General features: G+C 38.4%; 1 protein-coding gene across 1 annotated transcript; it reads left to right on the forward strand.

Moving 5' to 3' along the window:
• The first annotated feature begins 10444 nt into the window (after window positions 1-10444).
• Window positions 10445-11645, forward strand: LOC117075457 (small proline-rich protein 2B). Its single transcript, XM_033197842.1, has 2 exons — window positions 10445-10529; window positions 11257-11645. The coding sequence occupies exon 2, from the start codon at window positions 11276-11278 to the stop codon at window positions 11492-11494; it is 219 nt and encodes a 72-aa protein (XP_033053733.1). The 5' UTR covers window positions 10445-10529; window positions 11257-11275; the 3' UTR covers window positions 11495-11645.
• Window positions 11646-16732: the final 5087 nt, after the last annotated feature.

A 16732-nucleotide genomic window follows, 5' to 3' on the forward strand; every position in this document is an offset into this window, starting at 1 on the left:
TAGATGTCTTTACAAAATACCATATTTATCTGAGGCTGCATTCCTTCCTTTTCACTCATTTCTCTCTTTTCTCGTCTGGCTGTCTTATTTCAGAAAGTCAGTATTTGAGCTCTGGGATTCTTTTCTCTGCTTGGTCTATTCAGTTATTATTGCATGTGATAGCATTAGAACACAACAAACAATAAATTTTGTAGTGTTTTTCAGCTCTGTCAGGTGGGTTATGCCCTTTTCTATACTGGCTATGTTGTCTGTTAGCTCCTGTGTTGATTTTGGGATTCTTAGCTTCCTTGGATTGGGTTTCAATATACTCCTACATCTCAATGGTATTCCTTCCTATCCATATTCGAAATTTCATTTATGCCACTTCAGCCACCTTGGGCCAGTTCAGAACCCTTGCTAGAGAGGTTGTGTGGTTGTTTGGAGGAACAAAGATACTCTGGCTTTTTGAGTTGTCAGAGTTCTTGTGCTGATTCCTTCTTATCTTCATGTGCTTATATTCCTTTAATCTTTGAAGTTGCTGACATTTGGATGGATTTTAGTTTCTTTTATCTCATTTGATAACCTTGGGTTTTGATTGTGATATAGCATCAATTCAGATGACTGACTTCATTTCTGAAAGATTTTAGGTCTCAACACTCAGTTCCCTACTCCTGGACTGCATGCCGTAACTCTGATGGAACTGTATCAGGCTTGACTTTGTTCTTTGGCTCACCCAGGTTAGAAATCCACTGTGCTATGGAGGCTGGGATGCTCCCTGACTCCTAGTCACTACATTCTGATGGGTAGTGTCAGCTAAAGTGTTTTGCAATGTGGAGGCAGCGGGATCCATTCTTGTTTGTGTGTGCTAGGAGCAATGGCAGCATAGCAAGGTGCCTACTATTGGGCTGTGGGCAGGGTTCCTGCAGGTGCTAGGCTACTTGCCTCTGTGGGGATGTTCTCTACAGTGGTGGAGGCGATGAGTCTTGGGAGTGTAGGGGGTCCCTGTTGGTGACTGTGCATGTTGTCACACTTTGTTGGTATGCAGGTAGGGTGCTGACAGGTACAGGTTGTGTGCTTTTTCTGTGTGCTGCAGTTAGGGGTGGTTGTTTTGGGTTCAGGAGTTTCCACCGTTTTCAGTGCCTAGTTTCACTCCCATGGTAGTGTTTGCATAAGTGTATATACTGGCATGGGCAGTTTAGTGGCAGGATTGGGGCTGGCTGGGTCTGTGACTGCAACGGACCTCACAAGGGAGAAGAAAGCTGATTGTACTCTTGCTGCAGCAGTGACAGGGCAGGAGGCACACACTCACATGTACTGGTAGGGAGAGGAAAGCAAAAGTCATTGATGCACACACATGCTGGCTGGCAAAGTGATCTGGGGTGTTGCTTTGGGCCCAGGGGAAGTTGCAGTGTGTGGAGTGAGCTGATGGGCTGGTGGGTGACCATGGGCGGCTGTCCTGCTGGAGTTCTCCACTTGTCAGCTGTGATTGGCCAGCTCAGAAGCTATGATGTGGGTCCCAAGATCATCTCAGTTTGTCCTGGAAGCAGGTGCATCCAGGCTGGCACCCCAGGAGAGACCAACTGACCACAGAGTGCTCAGGTCAGACTGGCCCCATCTGAAGGGCAAGATTGCCCTGCAGAGTTCAGGTCCAACAGTTCCCCAGGGGCTAAAGTCTCCCAGGTGAGTAAGTTGAGCCTAGGGAGATGGCCATCCCTGGCCCTGCTCCACTACAGACACTCCCCAACCAAACCCTTTGGGCTCTACATCAGCTGGCACGCTGCCCCTGTCACTTCTCTAAGCAGCTCTCCCTGTCAACTGGAGTGTCCCTAGTGATTGAGGGAGTCTCCTTCTCCTGGGATTCCAGAGGCTCTTGGTGAGAGTGGGTTGCTCCCTAGCAGTTTATCTCAGCTGTTCCTCTGGAATCACTGGAGGCCAGGAACCAGTCCTGGTGTGTAGTGTCCCTGTGCAGGGCTCCCAACATTCTCTCTTTTCAGCCTAGTTTCTGGATCTTCCCTTGGTTCACTCTCAGTGCCTTCCCTCTGAATATATGTTAGAAGTGCACCTGTCGTCTCAGTCCCTTAGTGGTAGCTGTTCCACCTGGCTGCATCCAGTTGGCCATCTTGTTCAGAGCCACAGGAATTGTCTGGTATGCTAAATGTTTCTGAGCCTTTTTTGCATCAATATTCATACGGAATGTTGGCTAGTAGTTTTCATTTTTTGTAGTGCATTGTCTGGTTTTTGTATCAGAGTTTTGGTGGGCCTCATGGAACAAAACGGGAAGTAGTCTCTATTTTGTTCTCTTTTTTGCAATGTTTTTAAAACGATTGGTATATACTTCCCCAGTAAATCCTTCTGGTTCAACACTTTTCTTTCTTGTGAGATTTTAGATTAGTGATTCAATTTCCTTACTTATTATACATCTATTCAAATTATCTATTTTATCCATGATTTGGTTTGGTAGACAGTGTATTTCTAAGATTTTGTTCATTTCAACTGGGTTACCCAATAAGCTGACATATAGATTTCTCTTCAAATTTTTTCATTTCTGTAAAATCAGTAGTAATGCCCCTACTCTCTTTTAAGATTTTAGGTATTTGAGTCTTACACCTTTTTTTATTCCTGTAGTTAATCTGTCTAAAGTTTGTCAATTTTGTGACTAGTTCAAAGAAATTAGACATGGTTTTATTGATTTTTCTCTACTGTTTGCTTTTCCTTTATTACTAACCTACTTTAGGCTCACATTTTCTTTTTTGGGGTTTAGCTTACTTTACTTTTTGTAGCTTCCCAAGTGTAACATGAAGTTATTGATCTGACAACTTTTTTTTTTTCATTAAAAATGTATGTGGTTATGGCTATAAGTTTCTCTGTTAGCACTGCTTTTTGCTTCAACCCGTAAGTTTTGGTATGATGTGTTTTGTTGTCAGTAGTCTCAAGTGATTTCTCATTTTCCCTATGTTTTCATATTTGACTTGTTGGTTGTTTAAGAGTGTGTTGTTTAATTTCCACAAATTTGAAATTTCCTGTTTTAATTTGGTTGTAGATTTTTACTTTTATTCCATTGTGATTGGAAAAGTATATTGTATGATTTTAGTCTTTTAAAATATATTAACTTGTTCTGTAGCCTAATAGGTAGTCTATCCTGGAGAGTGTTCTTCCATGTTCTCTTGAGAAAACTTTAAGGTGTAGCCTGCTGCTGTTGGGTGGAGTGTTCTATATTTGCCTATTTGGTCTGATTGGCTTATATATTTAAGTCCTCTATTTTTTCGAATTTCTATTATTCTAGTCATTTTTGAGAGTGAATTATTTGAGTTTTCAACATTTATTATAGACCTATGAACTTCTTTTAATTTCTCTCACCATATCTTCATATATTTTGTATTTCTGATGTTTGGTAAATGTATGTTTATAACTTTTATATTTTCTTGGTGAATAAAATCTCTATCAATATACATGTGTTTTGTAGTCTCTTATAACAGTTCTCAACTTAAAGTTAAGTATGTCTGATGTTAGTGTAGCTACCTCTGGTCTTTTTAGGCTACTATTTACATGGAATATCTTTTTTCCATCCTATTACTTTCACCTTCTTTGTGTCTTTAGCCATAAAGTTAGTCTCTTGTAAACAACAAACAGTTGAACTTTTTAAAAAATTCATTCTTCCAATTTGTGTTGTTGGGGAGAATTTAATTCATTTACTTTTAAAGTAATTACTGATAAGAAAGGTCTTCTTTCTTCATTTACTGTTTTCTGTGTAATGTTTGTTTTTCAATACTATCTGATTTCTGTTTATTGGATTTTTTGTAGTAAAATGATTTTATTGGCTTTATCTTTTGTGTATACTCGAAACTATTTTTGTCATTTCAGTGGGGATAATATATAATATCCTGAAGTTATAGTAATTTAATTTGAATTAATACCCGTTTAATTCCAATTGCACCAAAAATTTGACTCATACCCAGCCTCGTCAACATGGTGAAACCCTGTCTCTACTAAAAATACAAAAATTAACTGGGTGTGGTGGCACATGCCTGTAATTCCATTACTAAGGAGGCTGAGGCAAGGTAATTGCTTGAGCCCAGAGGTGGAGGTTGCAGTGAGCCAAGATCATGCCACTGCATTCCAGCCTGGGTGATGCAGTGAGACTGTGTCAAAAAAAAAAAAAAAAAGAAAAAAGAAAAAGACTCATACAATACTACCCTGTTTTTTTTGTTGCATTCACAAATTACATCTCTATACATTGTGTGTTTGCTAACATAGATTTGTAATTATATTGTATTCATTTGCATTTTAAATCTTGTAGAAAATAAAAATTGGGCTGGGCACGGTGGCTCACACCTGTAATCCCAGCACTTTGGGAGGCCGAGGTGGGTGGATCACGAAGTCAGGAGATCAAGACCATTCTGGCAAACATGGTGAAACCCCGTCTCTACTAAAAATACAAAAAAAAAAAAAAATTAGCTGGGTGTGGTGGCGGGTGCCTGTAGTCCCAGCTTCTCGGGAAGCTGAGGCAGGAGAATGGTGTGAACCTGGGAGGCAGAGCTTGCAGTGAGCCAAGATAGTGCCACTGCACTCCAGCCTGGGTGACAGAGCGAGACTCCATCTCAAAAAAAAAAATAAATAAAAATAAAAATTGAAGTTACAAGCTAGAATTTCAATAATGCTGGCTTTTATGTACCAGTGTACATTTATCAAAGATTTTTGTATCTTCATATAGTTTCTCTCCAGCATCCTTTTATTTCAACCTGAGAGCCTCTGTTTATCATTTCTCATACACAAAATCTAGGGAAAATGAAATGCCTCAAGTTTTTATTTCTGGAAATGCTATAATTTTGCCCTCATTTTAAAGGACCATTTTGCCAGCTGTAGAATTCTAGGTTGAAAGTGTTTTCTTTTATGGCTTTAAATATGTCATCCCACTACCTCCTGATCTCCAAGGTTTCTGATGAGCATTTGGTCAATTATTTCTTAAGGATTTCTTAGATATGATCATTCACTTCCCTCTTGCTGCTTTCAAGATTCTCTCTTTTGATAATTTGATTGTAATGTGTGTCATGGTGGGTGTCATTGAGCTAACTGAACTTGGAGTTTGTTGTGCTTTTTGGATGTGTAAGTTTGCCTTTTACTGTAAAATTCATATAAATGGGTTTACAGCCTTTGAGACTGACATTTCTTACTTATCAGTTTGCATTTCAAATTCAACCATGTCTTTGTGAGTCTTGATAGGTCATTCCATATTATCACTGTGTAGTATTTCATTGCATGGATGTGATGTACCATAGTTTATCCATTTAATTATTGAAGGACATCTTGGTAGATCACAGATAGTGGATATTCTGACTAAAGCTGGCATAATTATTTGAATGCACATTATTTTTGTTGACATATTTTAAAATGTACTAGATCAATTTTTGAATGTGCGGTAGCTGGATCATATCATAAAATTATGTTTATCTTTTAAGATTGTGAGTTAGTTTGGTTTTTCTTAGTGTTCATATTTTATTTAACCTTTCTCAAACTTACAGTAAAATTTTCAGGACTCTCATCCTATGTAAGAGTTCGAACAGTCTTTTCTCTCCAAATTTTTTCACAATTTTGTTTGTGTTTCTTTGTTTTCCTTTTTGACATTTTTGGAGGGAGACCACAGCCTATGCACATTCACTATCTTGAAAAGATTCTTAAAATTAGAAGTATCTGATTCATTCCATAATTTACCATATATTCTTCTTAATCTCATTAACACTAAGCATATTACTAATGGCTCTTGAATTTTGCTCTTAAATATTTGTATCTAACATATGGAGAAAATAAAAGTAGAATTTATAAGGTTTATAAACTTGGGAAAGATTAGTGCTAATGAGCTATTCAGTTTCTTATAAGGATTTAGCCTAAAATTTAGGTAATTTGTCAGCGGAAGGAATATGATATTTAAATGAGCAATTTTTTAATTGTCCTAAACAGCTAACCACAGTAGTAACAGTAGACTAAATTAGAGATAACATTATATATTTTTCACAAGAATAAAACATTATATATTTTTTCACACAGAATAAAAATATCTATACATGTTAATATTTTGCAAATCAACAAATCAACATACTGCTATTTATTGTTTTTAGATTTTTTTTGTATTATCTGAATTCAGAGGAAAGCTGTAGAGAGTCCAAATAACACAGAAACATCATCCTTTGTCCTAAATTTCTGCTTAGGTAAACTCTCATTTTTATCATGTAAGAATAAATGTCAAGATCAGTCTATCTTATTATTTCTGCACACTTCATTCAAATCATGTATTTGCATTTGCTGTGTCCTACAAACTTCTGGCACATACTTAAAACAAGGATGATATAAAAGGTCTTAAAGAAAAACAAATATCTTTCTCAGCCATAATTGCCTCTATCTCTTTGATTAGCCATGGGTTTCTTTACTATTTTGAGTACTCTCTGTAGCCTGTGCCAAATACTTTAAATGCAGTCTCTGATTTAATTTTTTTCTCAGGACAGTTTAGTGTTAGGTACTATTGTTATCACTATGTTCTATTATCTTTATCACCTGTCTACTAATCATCCATTTCTTTCAATTTCATCATATTATGGCCAATGTTATGATTTCTCTCTGGCTGGCTCTTTCATAGTAAACAAACTCATTCCTGATTTTTTTACCCTAGTATGATCTGCCAATTTTGGTGAATGTTTTATTTTTTGAAATTTATTTATTTATTTTTTGAGACAGAGTCTTGCTCTGTCGCCCAAGCTGGAGTGCAGGGGCGTGACGCCAGCTCACTGCAACCCCCGCCTTCTGGGTTCAAGCAATTCCTTGCCTCAGTCTCCTGAGTAGCTGGGATTACAGGCCCCCATAATCATGCCTGGCCAATTTTTGTAATTTTAGTAGAGATTGGGTTTCACTATCTTGGGGAGGCTGGTCTTGAACTCCTGACCTTGTGATCCACCCACGTTGGTCTCCCAAAGTGCTGGGATTTCAGGCATGATCTGCCATTCCTGGCCTGGTGAATTATTTTATAGATACATATGGCTATTGCATGTCTGTGGCTTCTGTATACATATGTCAGTTGCTATGAACATGGAGATCATTGCTGAGGTTTTCTTCAAGAGAGATTTTAGAAGGGATGTCATCAAATGTAGAGCTATAACTACAAAACAACTGCTACTTCCATCCAGCTCCACCTTTAGTGTCTGTCCAAAAATGCTCAAAAAATAAAAAAGACCATTATCTGACTAATTGAGCAATGGACAGGCTTGTCTCTTGTCAGCTTTTCAAAGTAGAATTTTAAGATTCCTTACTCAGTAATAGGTAACATTTGAAGAATACTTTGAAAAGTGAAATAAGAAAATAAACATCATCTGTAATTTCACCAGCCATAAATAATCACATTTAATATATTGTTTCATATGTTTCCTATCTTTTAATAAATGTTGATGAGAATGATATCATGCTTCACATGTTTTTAGTATAATTCTAAATGTTTTAAATTATATTAAACAATCTTCTAAAACATTCACCTTAAGGATCTTCAGTTTTCTACCATATGTATGTTCTGTAATTTATCAGATTCAGCATGAAAGGACAATGGATGCTTAGCCGTTCATTCAGAAATAAAAGCAGAAGACAGATATGCATGGGGTACTGCAGTTACCTTTCTCTGAGCATATCAAGAATATTTTACCATAATTTTGTTTCTTTATTTTTTTCATATTTAATTTTAAATCTTTATTTGCCAGCACTATTTTGTTTAGTGGGATGTATAGTATTGAAATGTGAGATAAAATGTTGAATCAAGTATTACACAAAATTAAAAGTGCAAGAAGCGAATGGATCTCCATGAAATTATGTTATATGAAACAAAGAGCAATTCTTAAAAGTTTGCATGATGTATAAATTTACTCAAATATTCTTAAAATAATGAAATCATAGAGATGGAAGAAAAGAGAAATATTTACTAGAGGTAAGTATTGGGGAAAGGAAGGGTGGTTATGGCTTTAAGTGGGGAGCAGAGAAGTCTTGTGGTAATGGAACAGTTACGTATCTTTATTGTAGTAGTAGGTAGCCAAAGCTACATATGTGATGTAAATTTCATAGCATTATAAACACACACACACACACAAAAGTGAATATATAATTAATAATGTTCAAATATACTTTGTGAATTGCAAAAAAGTTAAGTGTTTTTTCTTTCCTGACATTTTTAAATACTAATAATTCATCCTTAATGATCCCCTAGAAAATTATGGAGTAGAAGTAATAGGAATGAGCTTAAGATGATCAGACTCTTAAAGAAGATAAAGCTAAGCTCTTTAGACATGCAGATGATAAAGACCCATGGGGTGTGTGTGTGTGTGTGTGTGTGTGTGTGAACTATGCCTTGCTCTATGTCTCAGGGCCTGGATGTACTAACCTGAGGAAGCTGTGACTGGTAGCTGCCCCTCTTCATGTTGTGGCCGCTCTTCATGTAGCTGGTCTATGAGGAACTCTGAGTTTCCAGTTCACCATCTCAACTTATAAAGCGACCCTGTCTTAATCCTGTCTGAGATGCTGGGGGCACGAGGGCTGCTGCCACTCTGGTACCTGCAATGCTGCCATAAGCAGCCTGTTTGAGAGGGGTGTTCTCAGAAGGGGAGTCTCAGGGCATGATCCAAACTGTATTATCTCACACAGTGATCTCATTTGGCAGCCAATTTTCCAATTTTGCATGGCAGAAATCAGACATTTCTCTAAGGATTTGTGTTGTAGATGTGATGTGAGGCTCTGGGGAGCAGCAGGGGACCTACTGAGTGAAATCCCTTTACTCCACCCACTGTACTTGGCATGTGGAAGCATTGGGTGAGAACACTATTTGTAAACACCTGGCCTCAAGGTGCTGACATGATAGTTCTATTTCTGTAGCATCTGGCCAGTGGTGATCTTGGCCAAAAGCCCTTCCTTAGAGACTGGAGCAGTTGCAGATCTGGGAAGCTAACCTGCTTAACTGAGGGATGTGATGCTGGGTTGATTCCGTGCTCTTGCTCTATCTGGAGGATAGCTGGTGAGTGCTCCAAAGAATTTGAGTCACTCCTTTTCCTCTTTTTTCTTATCTTCCTCTTCCTTCTTCTCCAATTATGAAACCACATTCTTGGAAAGCTTCCAGATTATTGGCCCAGATAAGGAAGCTCTAGCAGCATTATTTTAAATGTTTAATATACAATGTTTAGTAAGCCCCACTGATTGCAGGAAGAGTCTTAGAAAGAGGTGACAGACATTCACATTGGCAACATATGTATTGAGTGAACAATGTGTACTAAAATGGACAGATAAGAGGTATACATTGGGGTGTGAGTTGATAATCTAGTAGGTTGTGGGGCTAGAGGGCTTTGGGAAAAGACAAAGGAATAACATACAAACAAATAAAATAATACTGTCTTTCCAAGACTGAAACCTGCTTTGAAAGAGAAGTAGAGAAAGCAAACATATAGGATCACACTTAGTTTATATTTTCCCCTAGATTTCAGACTTTAAGTCCTCCGACCTTCTCTACTCTGCAAACCTTCTTCTAATTATTTCCATAAGATACTGTGAGTCTATGCATTTTGTTCTCTATAGGATGTTCACAGGGAAAGATATAGGCATGGTTCAATACACAGATTTAAAATGAATGCTTGTAACTTTGGTTCCCTTCTCTCTATTTCCTTAATGTGCTGAGAGTACATTTCTATAATAAAAAGGCTGTAGTACACATCCTTGATAGCAGCAGTAGCAAACGTACTGTGGAGACTGGATCTCACTCTGGTATCTGTCCGGGGACACAAGTGCCTCTATGAGGGGTGTGTAGGACAACTTCAAAGACAAAAGGAATATAGGAAAAATCTAGGGTTCTGTGAGAAAAAGACAGAGGTGGAGCAGAAAATTTCAGGCTTGAACAGAGTCAACAGAAGGCAAGATGTGGTCAGTGCCTTCAAAACCAGAGATAGGTATGATGCTCCTCTGTTTACAGTTCCAGGGAGGAGAGTTGACCTGGCTGTGGTCATACAACTTAGCAAAAAAATCTGGGGCCAGAACTCAGGCCTTTGTTAGGTCTGTCTGTCCTTCTGGCACATTGGCAAATTGTACGAGGAAAGCCCAGGTGGAGATGGGTTCATGGTCAACAATATGGCATTTAGCTAAAGTGGATCAGGGCAGGAAGTTTTATGATTTAGGGAAGGTGTTAGACAGGAAGCATTCATTGCTCCCAATCAAGAAAGAGAGCCCTTGACCACCAGTTAGAGAATCTCCCAAGTCCCTCTTTGCCATAAGTCACTGAAACTGAGACCTAAGGCAGGGCCTCCGTGAGTCAGGAGCACTTAATCCAGTGGAGCGATTTCAGCACAGGGTATTTCCTATTTTGAGTATCCTGCACATGCCAGTCATGGATAAATTTCCATTTGGCTTAAGAAATTGCTGGATCAGCATTGTTTTGGGTAGTTTCACTTCCTGCTGGGTGAGGTAGCAGGCTCTATAAAGAGATCTTCTGCTGCACGACTCCTAAACCCCTGGTACCTGAGCACCGATCTGCCTTGGAGAACCTGGTGAGTCTGCTTCCTTGAGTTCCTCTCTTCTTTGTGCCCTGAAATGTTGAGTTTAATCTGAATATAGCACGTTTGGTGGATCCAATCCTATGAACGTTGACTTGATGCTACTTAGTGGATGAAAAGTTAGGGTTAGAACACAATGATATGCTATTTTAGCTTTCTTTTGTTATACAGGTAGGTATCCTTACAGACAGAGAAGTTAAGGGGTAACCTTTGATATGAAGAAGAAAAAAGAACAAGGATTTTTCTTTATTCTCTGTCTTTCTAGTGTCCTTTACAAAGGTTTGTGTCTTAGCAGGTGTGAGAGACTACAGCTCTCCCTGAGCAGCCCTTTGCTCTATGCCCAAGTCAGCCCACTGGGACTTTATAACAGATAATGATGAAAGCAATAGCCTATTAGATTGTCCAGGGGGTCTGAACTTGTGACCACCTTTCTTGAATTGGTTGTTTTCAGGGAAATAACATGCTTGATTCTTTATAACAGAGATAATTTATTTGGAAAAATTGTATGAGAAAACACAGGATTTCCCAGGGACAAAGAAGCAATTTGTTGAAGCAATTTGTTAAAGCGGAAGTGAGAAACCAGAAAGTTGTGAAAAGGGAATTAAGAATTAAAATAATTTCCTGGAGATTGGATAAATTACATGCCATGGTATAACATAAGCATTGGCTTCTCTCTCTGGAGGAGTCCCTTCCCAAAACACTGTCATATCATTTCTTTCAGATTCTGAGACTCCAGCAGGATGTCTTATCAACAGCAGCAGTGCAAGCAGCCCTGCCAGCCACCTCCTGTGTGCCCCACGCCAAAGTGCCCAGAGCCATGTCCATCCCCGAAGTGCCCTGAGCCCTGCCCACCACCGAAGTGTCCACAGCCCTGCCCACCTCAGCAGTGTCAGCAGAAATATCCTCCTGTGACACCTTCCCCACCCTGCCAGCCAAAGTATCCACCCAAGAGCAAGTAACAGCTTCAGGGTTCATCAGGACCATGAAAGGATAAGGATATTTGGCTCACCTCATTCCACAGCTTCACCTGCATCTTCTCATCAAAGCCATCCAGGGATACATGGGAGCTTCTTTCCCCTTAGCCAGTGATCTGCCCGTGATGTTCCCTGACAGCAAAAGCTTCCCTTTATGATGCTGCCATACTGCCACTATCCAGGTGGAGACTTAGAAAGGAAGTCCTCAGCAGTGCCCGTTCCCAGAGCTTTGGAAGAAAGACCAGCAGCTCTGTCCCTGGGAACCATCAGAGAATTCTGTTGATGTTTTCTGTGTCTGTCAAGTGCCTGGGCATGAGCTTCTACCACCTGTCCACTTTCCTTTCACTCCCTGAATAAAGTATCTATGCATATACATTTGTGAATGGATCTTTTGTTTATTTTCAAATCTGCTTTATTAGCAATATCATGTAATCATTCGGATTTATTCCAATCTTTCTTTGATTCACAGCAGGATCTCACAATTTGGGTCATACCAAAGATTATTCCTGTATCACTTTAAACCCCTTTTATTTTCCTTAATTAGCGTTTGATTGATTTGAGGATGATATTATTCAACTTCTCTGAATGTCAGTCTCTTTACTGCAAAGTAAGCAAAATAACATTTACATCACAAACTAGTCTAAGGCATAAAATTTGATTACTATCTGATATTTGGTTGGCACAATGCCTGACACGTAATTAGCTGTAATTTGGTAGTTTTATTTGCGGCAACATATCATCACTGTTTTCACCATCACCATCATCATCATCATCATCATCATCATCATCATCATCACTCCCCGCTACAAGCACTACCGTATTTGTTCCAGCAAGAGAGTGGCTTGGGTGTAACTAACATAGGAAATAAGAAGACTCTCTAATGTTACTTATATTGATTCACAATACTTGTACACATTTACTGCATACATGTGATTTTTTTACATGAATAGAATGTGTAATGATCAAGTCAGGATACCAGGAAATGTCAGGCATTCATCACCTGGAGCATTTATCATTGCTCTTTGTTGAGAACATTTTAATTCTAGCTATTTTGAAGCATACAATACATTGTTGTATACTGTAGTCACCTTCCTCTGTTATCAAATATTAAAACTTATTCATTTTATGTATCTATATGGTTTTACTCATTAACCAGTACTTCCTCATTCTCCATCCCCCTGAACACCTTTCCTTGCCTCTGGTATCTATCATTCTACTATTCATCTTTATAGATTAACGTTTGTAGCTCCTGCATATGAGTGAGAACATGCAATATTTGTCTTTCTCTGCTTGATTTATTTTACTTAACATAAAGACCTCCAGTTCCATCCATGTTGCTGCCAATGACAGGATTTCATTCTTTTTATTATAATGGAATAGTATTTCGTTGTGTGTATATACATATTTTCTTTGTTCATTCATTCATTAATGGACACTTAGGTTATACATCTTTTCTATTGCAAATAGTACTGCAATAACCATGGGAGTTCAGGCATCCTTTTCACGTACTGATTTCTTTTCCTTTGGATGAATACACAGCAGCTGGATTGCTGGATTGAATGGTAGTTCTGTTTTTAGTTTTTTGAGAAATCTTCTTACTGTTTTGCATAGCAACTGTACTAATTTGCATTCCCACCAAGAGTATACAGGGCTTCTTTTTTCTTTGCACCCTCTCCAGCATAGTTTTTTTTTAACCTTTGTTTTAAGTTCAGGGGTACATGTGTAGGTTTGTTATATAGGCAAGCTCATGTCACATATAGGCAATATGGTTATTTTTCCTGATCCTCTCCTTCTCCATACCCTGTGGTAGGTGCCAGTGTCTGCTGCTTTGAGGTGTCCCTGTTTTCTCATCATGTAACTCACATTTATAAGTGAGAACATGCGGTATTTGAATTTTTGTTCCTGCATTAGTCTGCTAAGGATAATGGTCTCCAGCTCCATCTATGTACCTGTATTCCATGGTGTATATGTACCATATCTTCTTTATCTAGTCTAACATTGATGGGCACTTAGTTTAATTCCATGTCTTCACTATTATGAATGGTGCTGCAATGAACATAACACATGCATGTGTCTTTATGATATAGAATGGTTTGTATTCCTTTGGGTATGTGCCAAGTAATGGGATTGCTGGTTGGAATGGTAGTTCTGTTTTTAGTTCTTTGAGTAATTGCCACACTGTTCTCTTCAATAGTTGATCTAATTTACACTCCTACCATCAGTGCATAAACATTCCTTTTTCTATACAACCTTTCTAGCACCTTTTATTTTTGACTTTTTAACAATAGCCATCTGACTGGGGTGAGACAGTCTCCCATTGTGGTTTTGATCTGCATTTCTCTAATGATCAGTGATACTGAGTTTTTTTTTTATATGCTTGTGAACCACACATATGTCTTCTTTTTAAAGTGTCTATTCCTGTCCTTTTCCCACTTTTTAATAGGGCTTTTTTTTCTTGTGGATTTCTTTTTTTTTTTTTTTTTTTTGAGACGGAGTCTCGCTCTGTCGCCCAGGCTGGAGTACAGTGGCCGGATCTCAGCTCACTGCAAGCTCTGCCTCCCGGGTTCCCACCATTCTCCTGCCTCAGCCTCCCGAGCAGCTGGGACTACAGGCACCCGCCACCTCGCCCAGCTAGTTTTTTGTATTTTTTAGTAGAGACGGGGTTTCACCGTGTTAGCCAGGATGGTCTCGATCTCCTGACCTCGTGATCCGCCCGTCTCGGCCTCCCAAAGTTCTGGGATTACAGGCTTGAGCCACCGCGCCCGGCCGTGAATTTCTTTAAATTCCTTGTAGATACTAGATATTACACCTTTATAATAAGCATAGTTTGCAAAAATTTTCTCCCATTCTGTAGGATATTTTGATGGTTTCCTTTGCGTTGCAGAAGCTCTTTAGTTTAATTAGATCCTACTTGCCAATTTTTGTTTTTGTTGCAATTGCTTTTGGCATCTTATTCATGAAATCTTTGCCTGTCTTTATGTCCAGACTGGTATTGCTTAGGTTGTCTTTCAAAGTTTTTATGGTTGTGGGTTCTACATTTAAGTCTTTAATCCATCTTGAGTTGGTTTTTGTATATGGTGTAAAGAAGGCATCCAGTTTCAACCTTCTGCGTATGGCTAGCCAGTCCTCCCAGCACCATTTATTGAAAAGGGAGCCCTTTCCCCATTGTTTGTTTTTGTCACCTTTTTAGATGATCAGATAGTTACAGGTGTGTGATGCTTTATTTCTGGCTTCCCTATTCAGTTGCATTAGTGTGTGTCCGTTTTTGTTAAAGTACCATACTGTTTCGGTTGCTGTAGACTTGTAGTATAGTTTGAAGTCAGGTAGTGTGATGCCTCTAGTTTTTTTCCTTTTGCTTAGGATTGCCTTGGCTATTTGGGCTCATTTTTGGTTCCATATGAATTTTAAAATAGTTTTTTTTCCTAGTTCTGTGAAGAATTTCATTGGTGGTTTGATAGGAATCACACTGAATCTGTAAATTGGGCAATATGGTCATCTTAATGATATTGATTCTTCCTATTTATGAGCAAGGAATATGCTCCCTACATTTGTGTCATCTCTGATGTTGTTTAGCAATATTTTGTAGCTCTCCGTGTAGAGATCTTTCACCTCCCTAGTTAGCTGTATTCCTAGGTATTTTTATTATTTTTGCCACTATTGTGAATGGGATTGTTTGTTAATTGGCTCTTGGCCTTGTCTTTTGCTGGTGTATAGGAGTGCTAGTAATTTTTGTGCATTGATTTTGAATTCTGAAACATTGCTGAAGTTTTTTATCAGCTGGAAGAGCTTTTGTTTTGAGACTATAGGGCTTTTCTTCAGACATAGAATCATGTCATGTGCAAATACAAATAGTTTGACTTTCTGTCTTCCTATTTTGATGCCCTTTCTCTCTTTATCTTCCCTGATTGCTGTGTCCAGGACTTCCCATACTAGGTTGAATAGGAGTGGTGAAAGAGGGCATAATTGTCTTGTGTTGGTATTCAAGGGCAACGCTTCCAGTTTTTCGCCATTCAGTATGATATTGGCTGTGTGTTTTACATAGATAGCTCTTATTATTTTGAGGTAAGTTTCTTTTGTACCTAGTTTATAGAGAGTTTTTAATATGAAAGAATTTTGAATTTTGTGGATAGCCTTTTCTGCATCTATTGAGATAATCATATGATTTTTGCCTTTAGTTCTGTTTATGTGATGAATTGCATTTATTGATATGTTTATTGTTGAACCAACCTTACATCCCAGGGATAAAGCCAACTTGATGGTGGTGGATAAGCTTTTTGATGTGCTGCTGGATTTGGCTTGCCAGTATTTTGTTGAGAATTTTTGCACTGATGTTTATTGAGGATATTGACCTGATGTTTGTGTGTGTGTGTGTGTGTGTCCCCGTCAGGTTTTGGTATCAGGATAATGCTGGCCTCATAGAATGAGCTATGGAGGAGTTCATCCTCCTCAATATTGTGAAATAGGTTTAGCAGGAATATTTATTTAGCAGAAAACAAGAGCAGATACTAGCTCTTGTTTGTATATCCAGTCACATTCAGCTGTGAATTTGGCTTGTCCTGGGCTTATTTTGATTGGTAGGCTATTTATTACTGTTTCAATTTTGGAGCTCATTACTTGTCCTTTCAGGGATTCAAATTCTTCCTAGCTCAGGCTTGGGAGAGTGTATGTGTCCAACAATGTATTTGTTTATTCTAGATTTTCTAGCTTAGGTGCATAGAGGTGTTCATAATATTCTCTTATGGTTATCTGTATTTCTGTGGGGTCAGTGGTAATATCTCCTTTGTCGTTTCTAAATGTGTTTACCAAGATTTTCTCTCTTTTCCTCTTTATTAGTCTAGTTAGCAGTCTATTTATTTCATTAATTTAAAAAACCCACCTCCTGGATTTGCTGATCTTTTGAATGATTTTTCATGTCTCAGCGTCCTTCAGTTCAGCTCTAATTTTAGGTATTTCTTATTTTCTGCTTGCTTTGGGGTTGGTTTTCTCTTGATTCTCTAGTTCTTTTAGTTGTGATGTCATGTTGCTAAATTGAAACCTTTGTAACTTTTTGATGTGAGCATTTTGTGCTATAAATTTCTCCTTAACATGGCTTTAGCTGTGTTCCAGAGATTCTGGTATGTTGCATCTTTATTCTCATTAGTTTCAAAGATCTTCTTGATTATGGCCTAATGAAATATGTGGATTTGATCCTGTCATCATGATGTTAGCTGGTTATTTTGCAAA

Source organism: Trachypithecus francoisi, unplaced genomic scaffold, assembly GCF_009764315.1.
Source record: "Trachypithecus francoisi isolate TF-2019V2 unplaced genomic scaffold, Tfra_2.0 Lachesis_group5, whole genome shotgun sequence".
NCBI lineage: Eukaryota > Metazoa > Chordata > Mammalia > Primates > Cercopithecidae > Trachypithecus > Trachypithecus francoisi.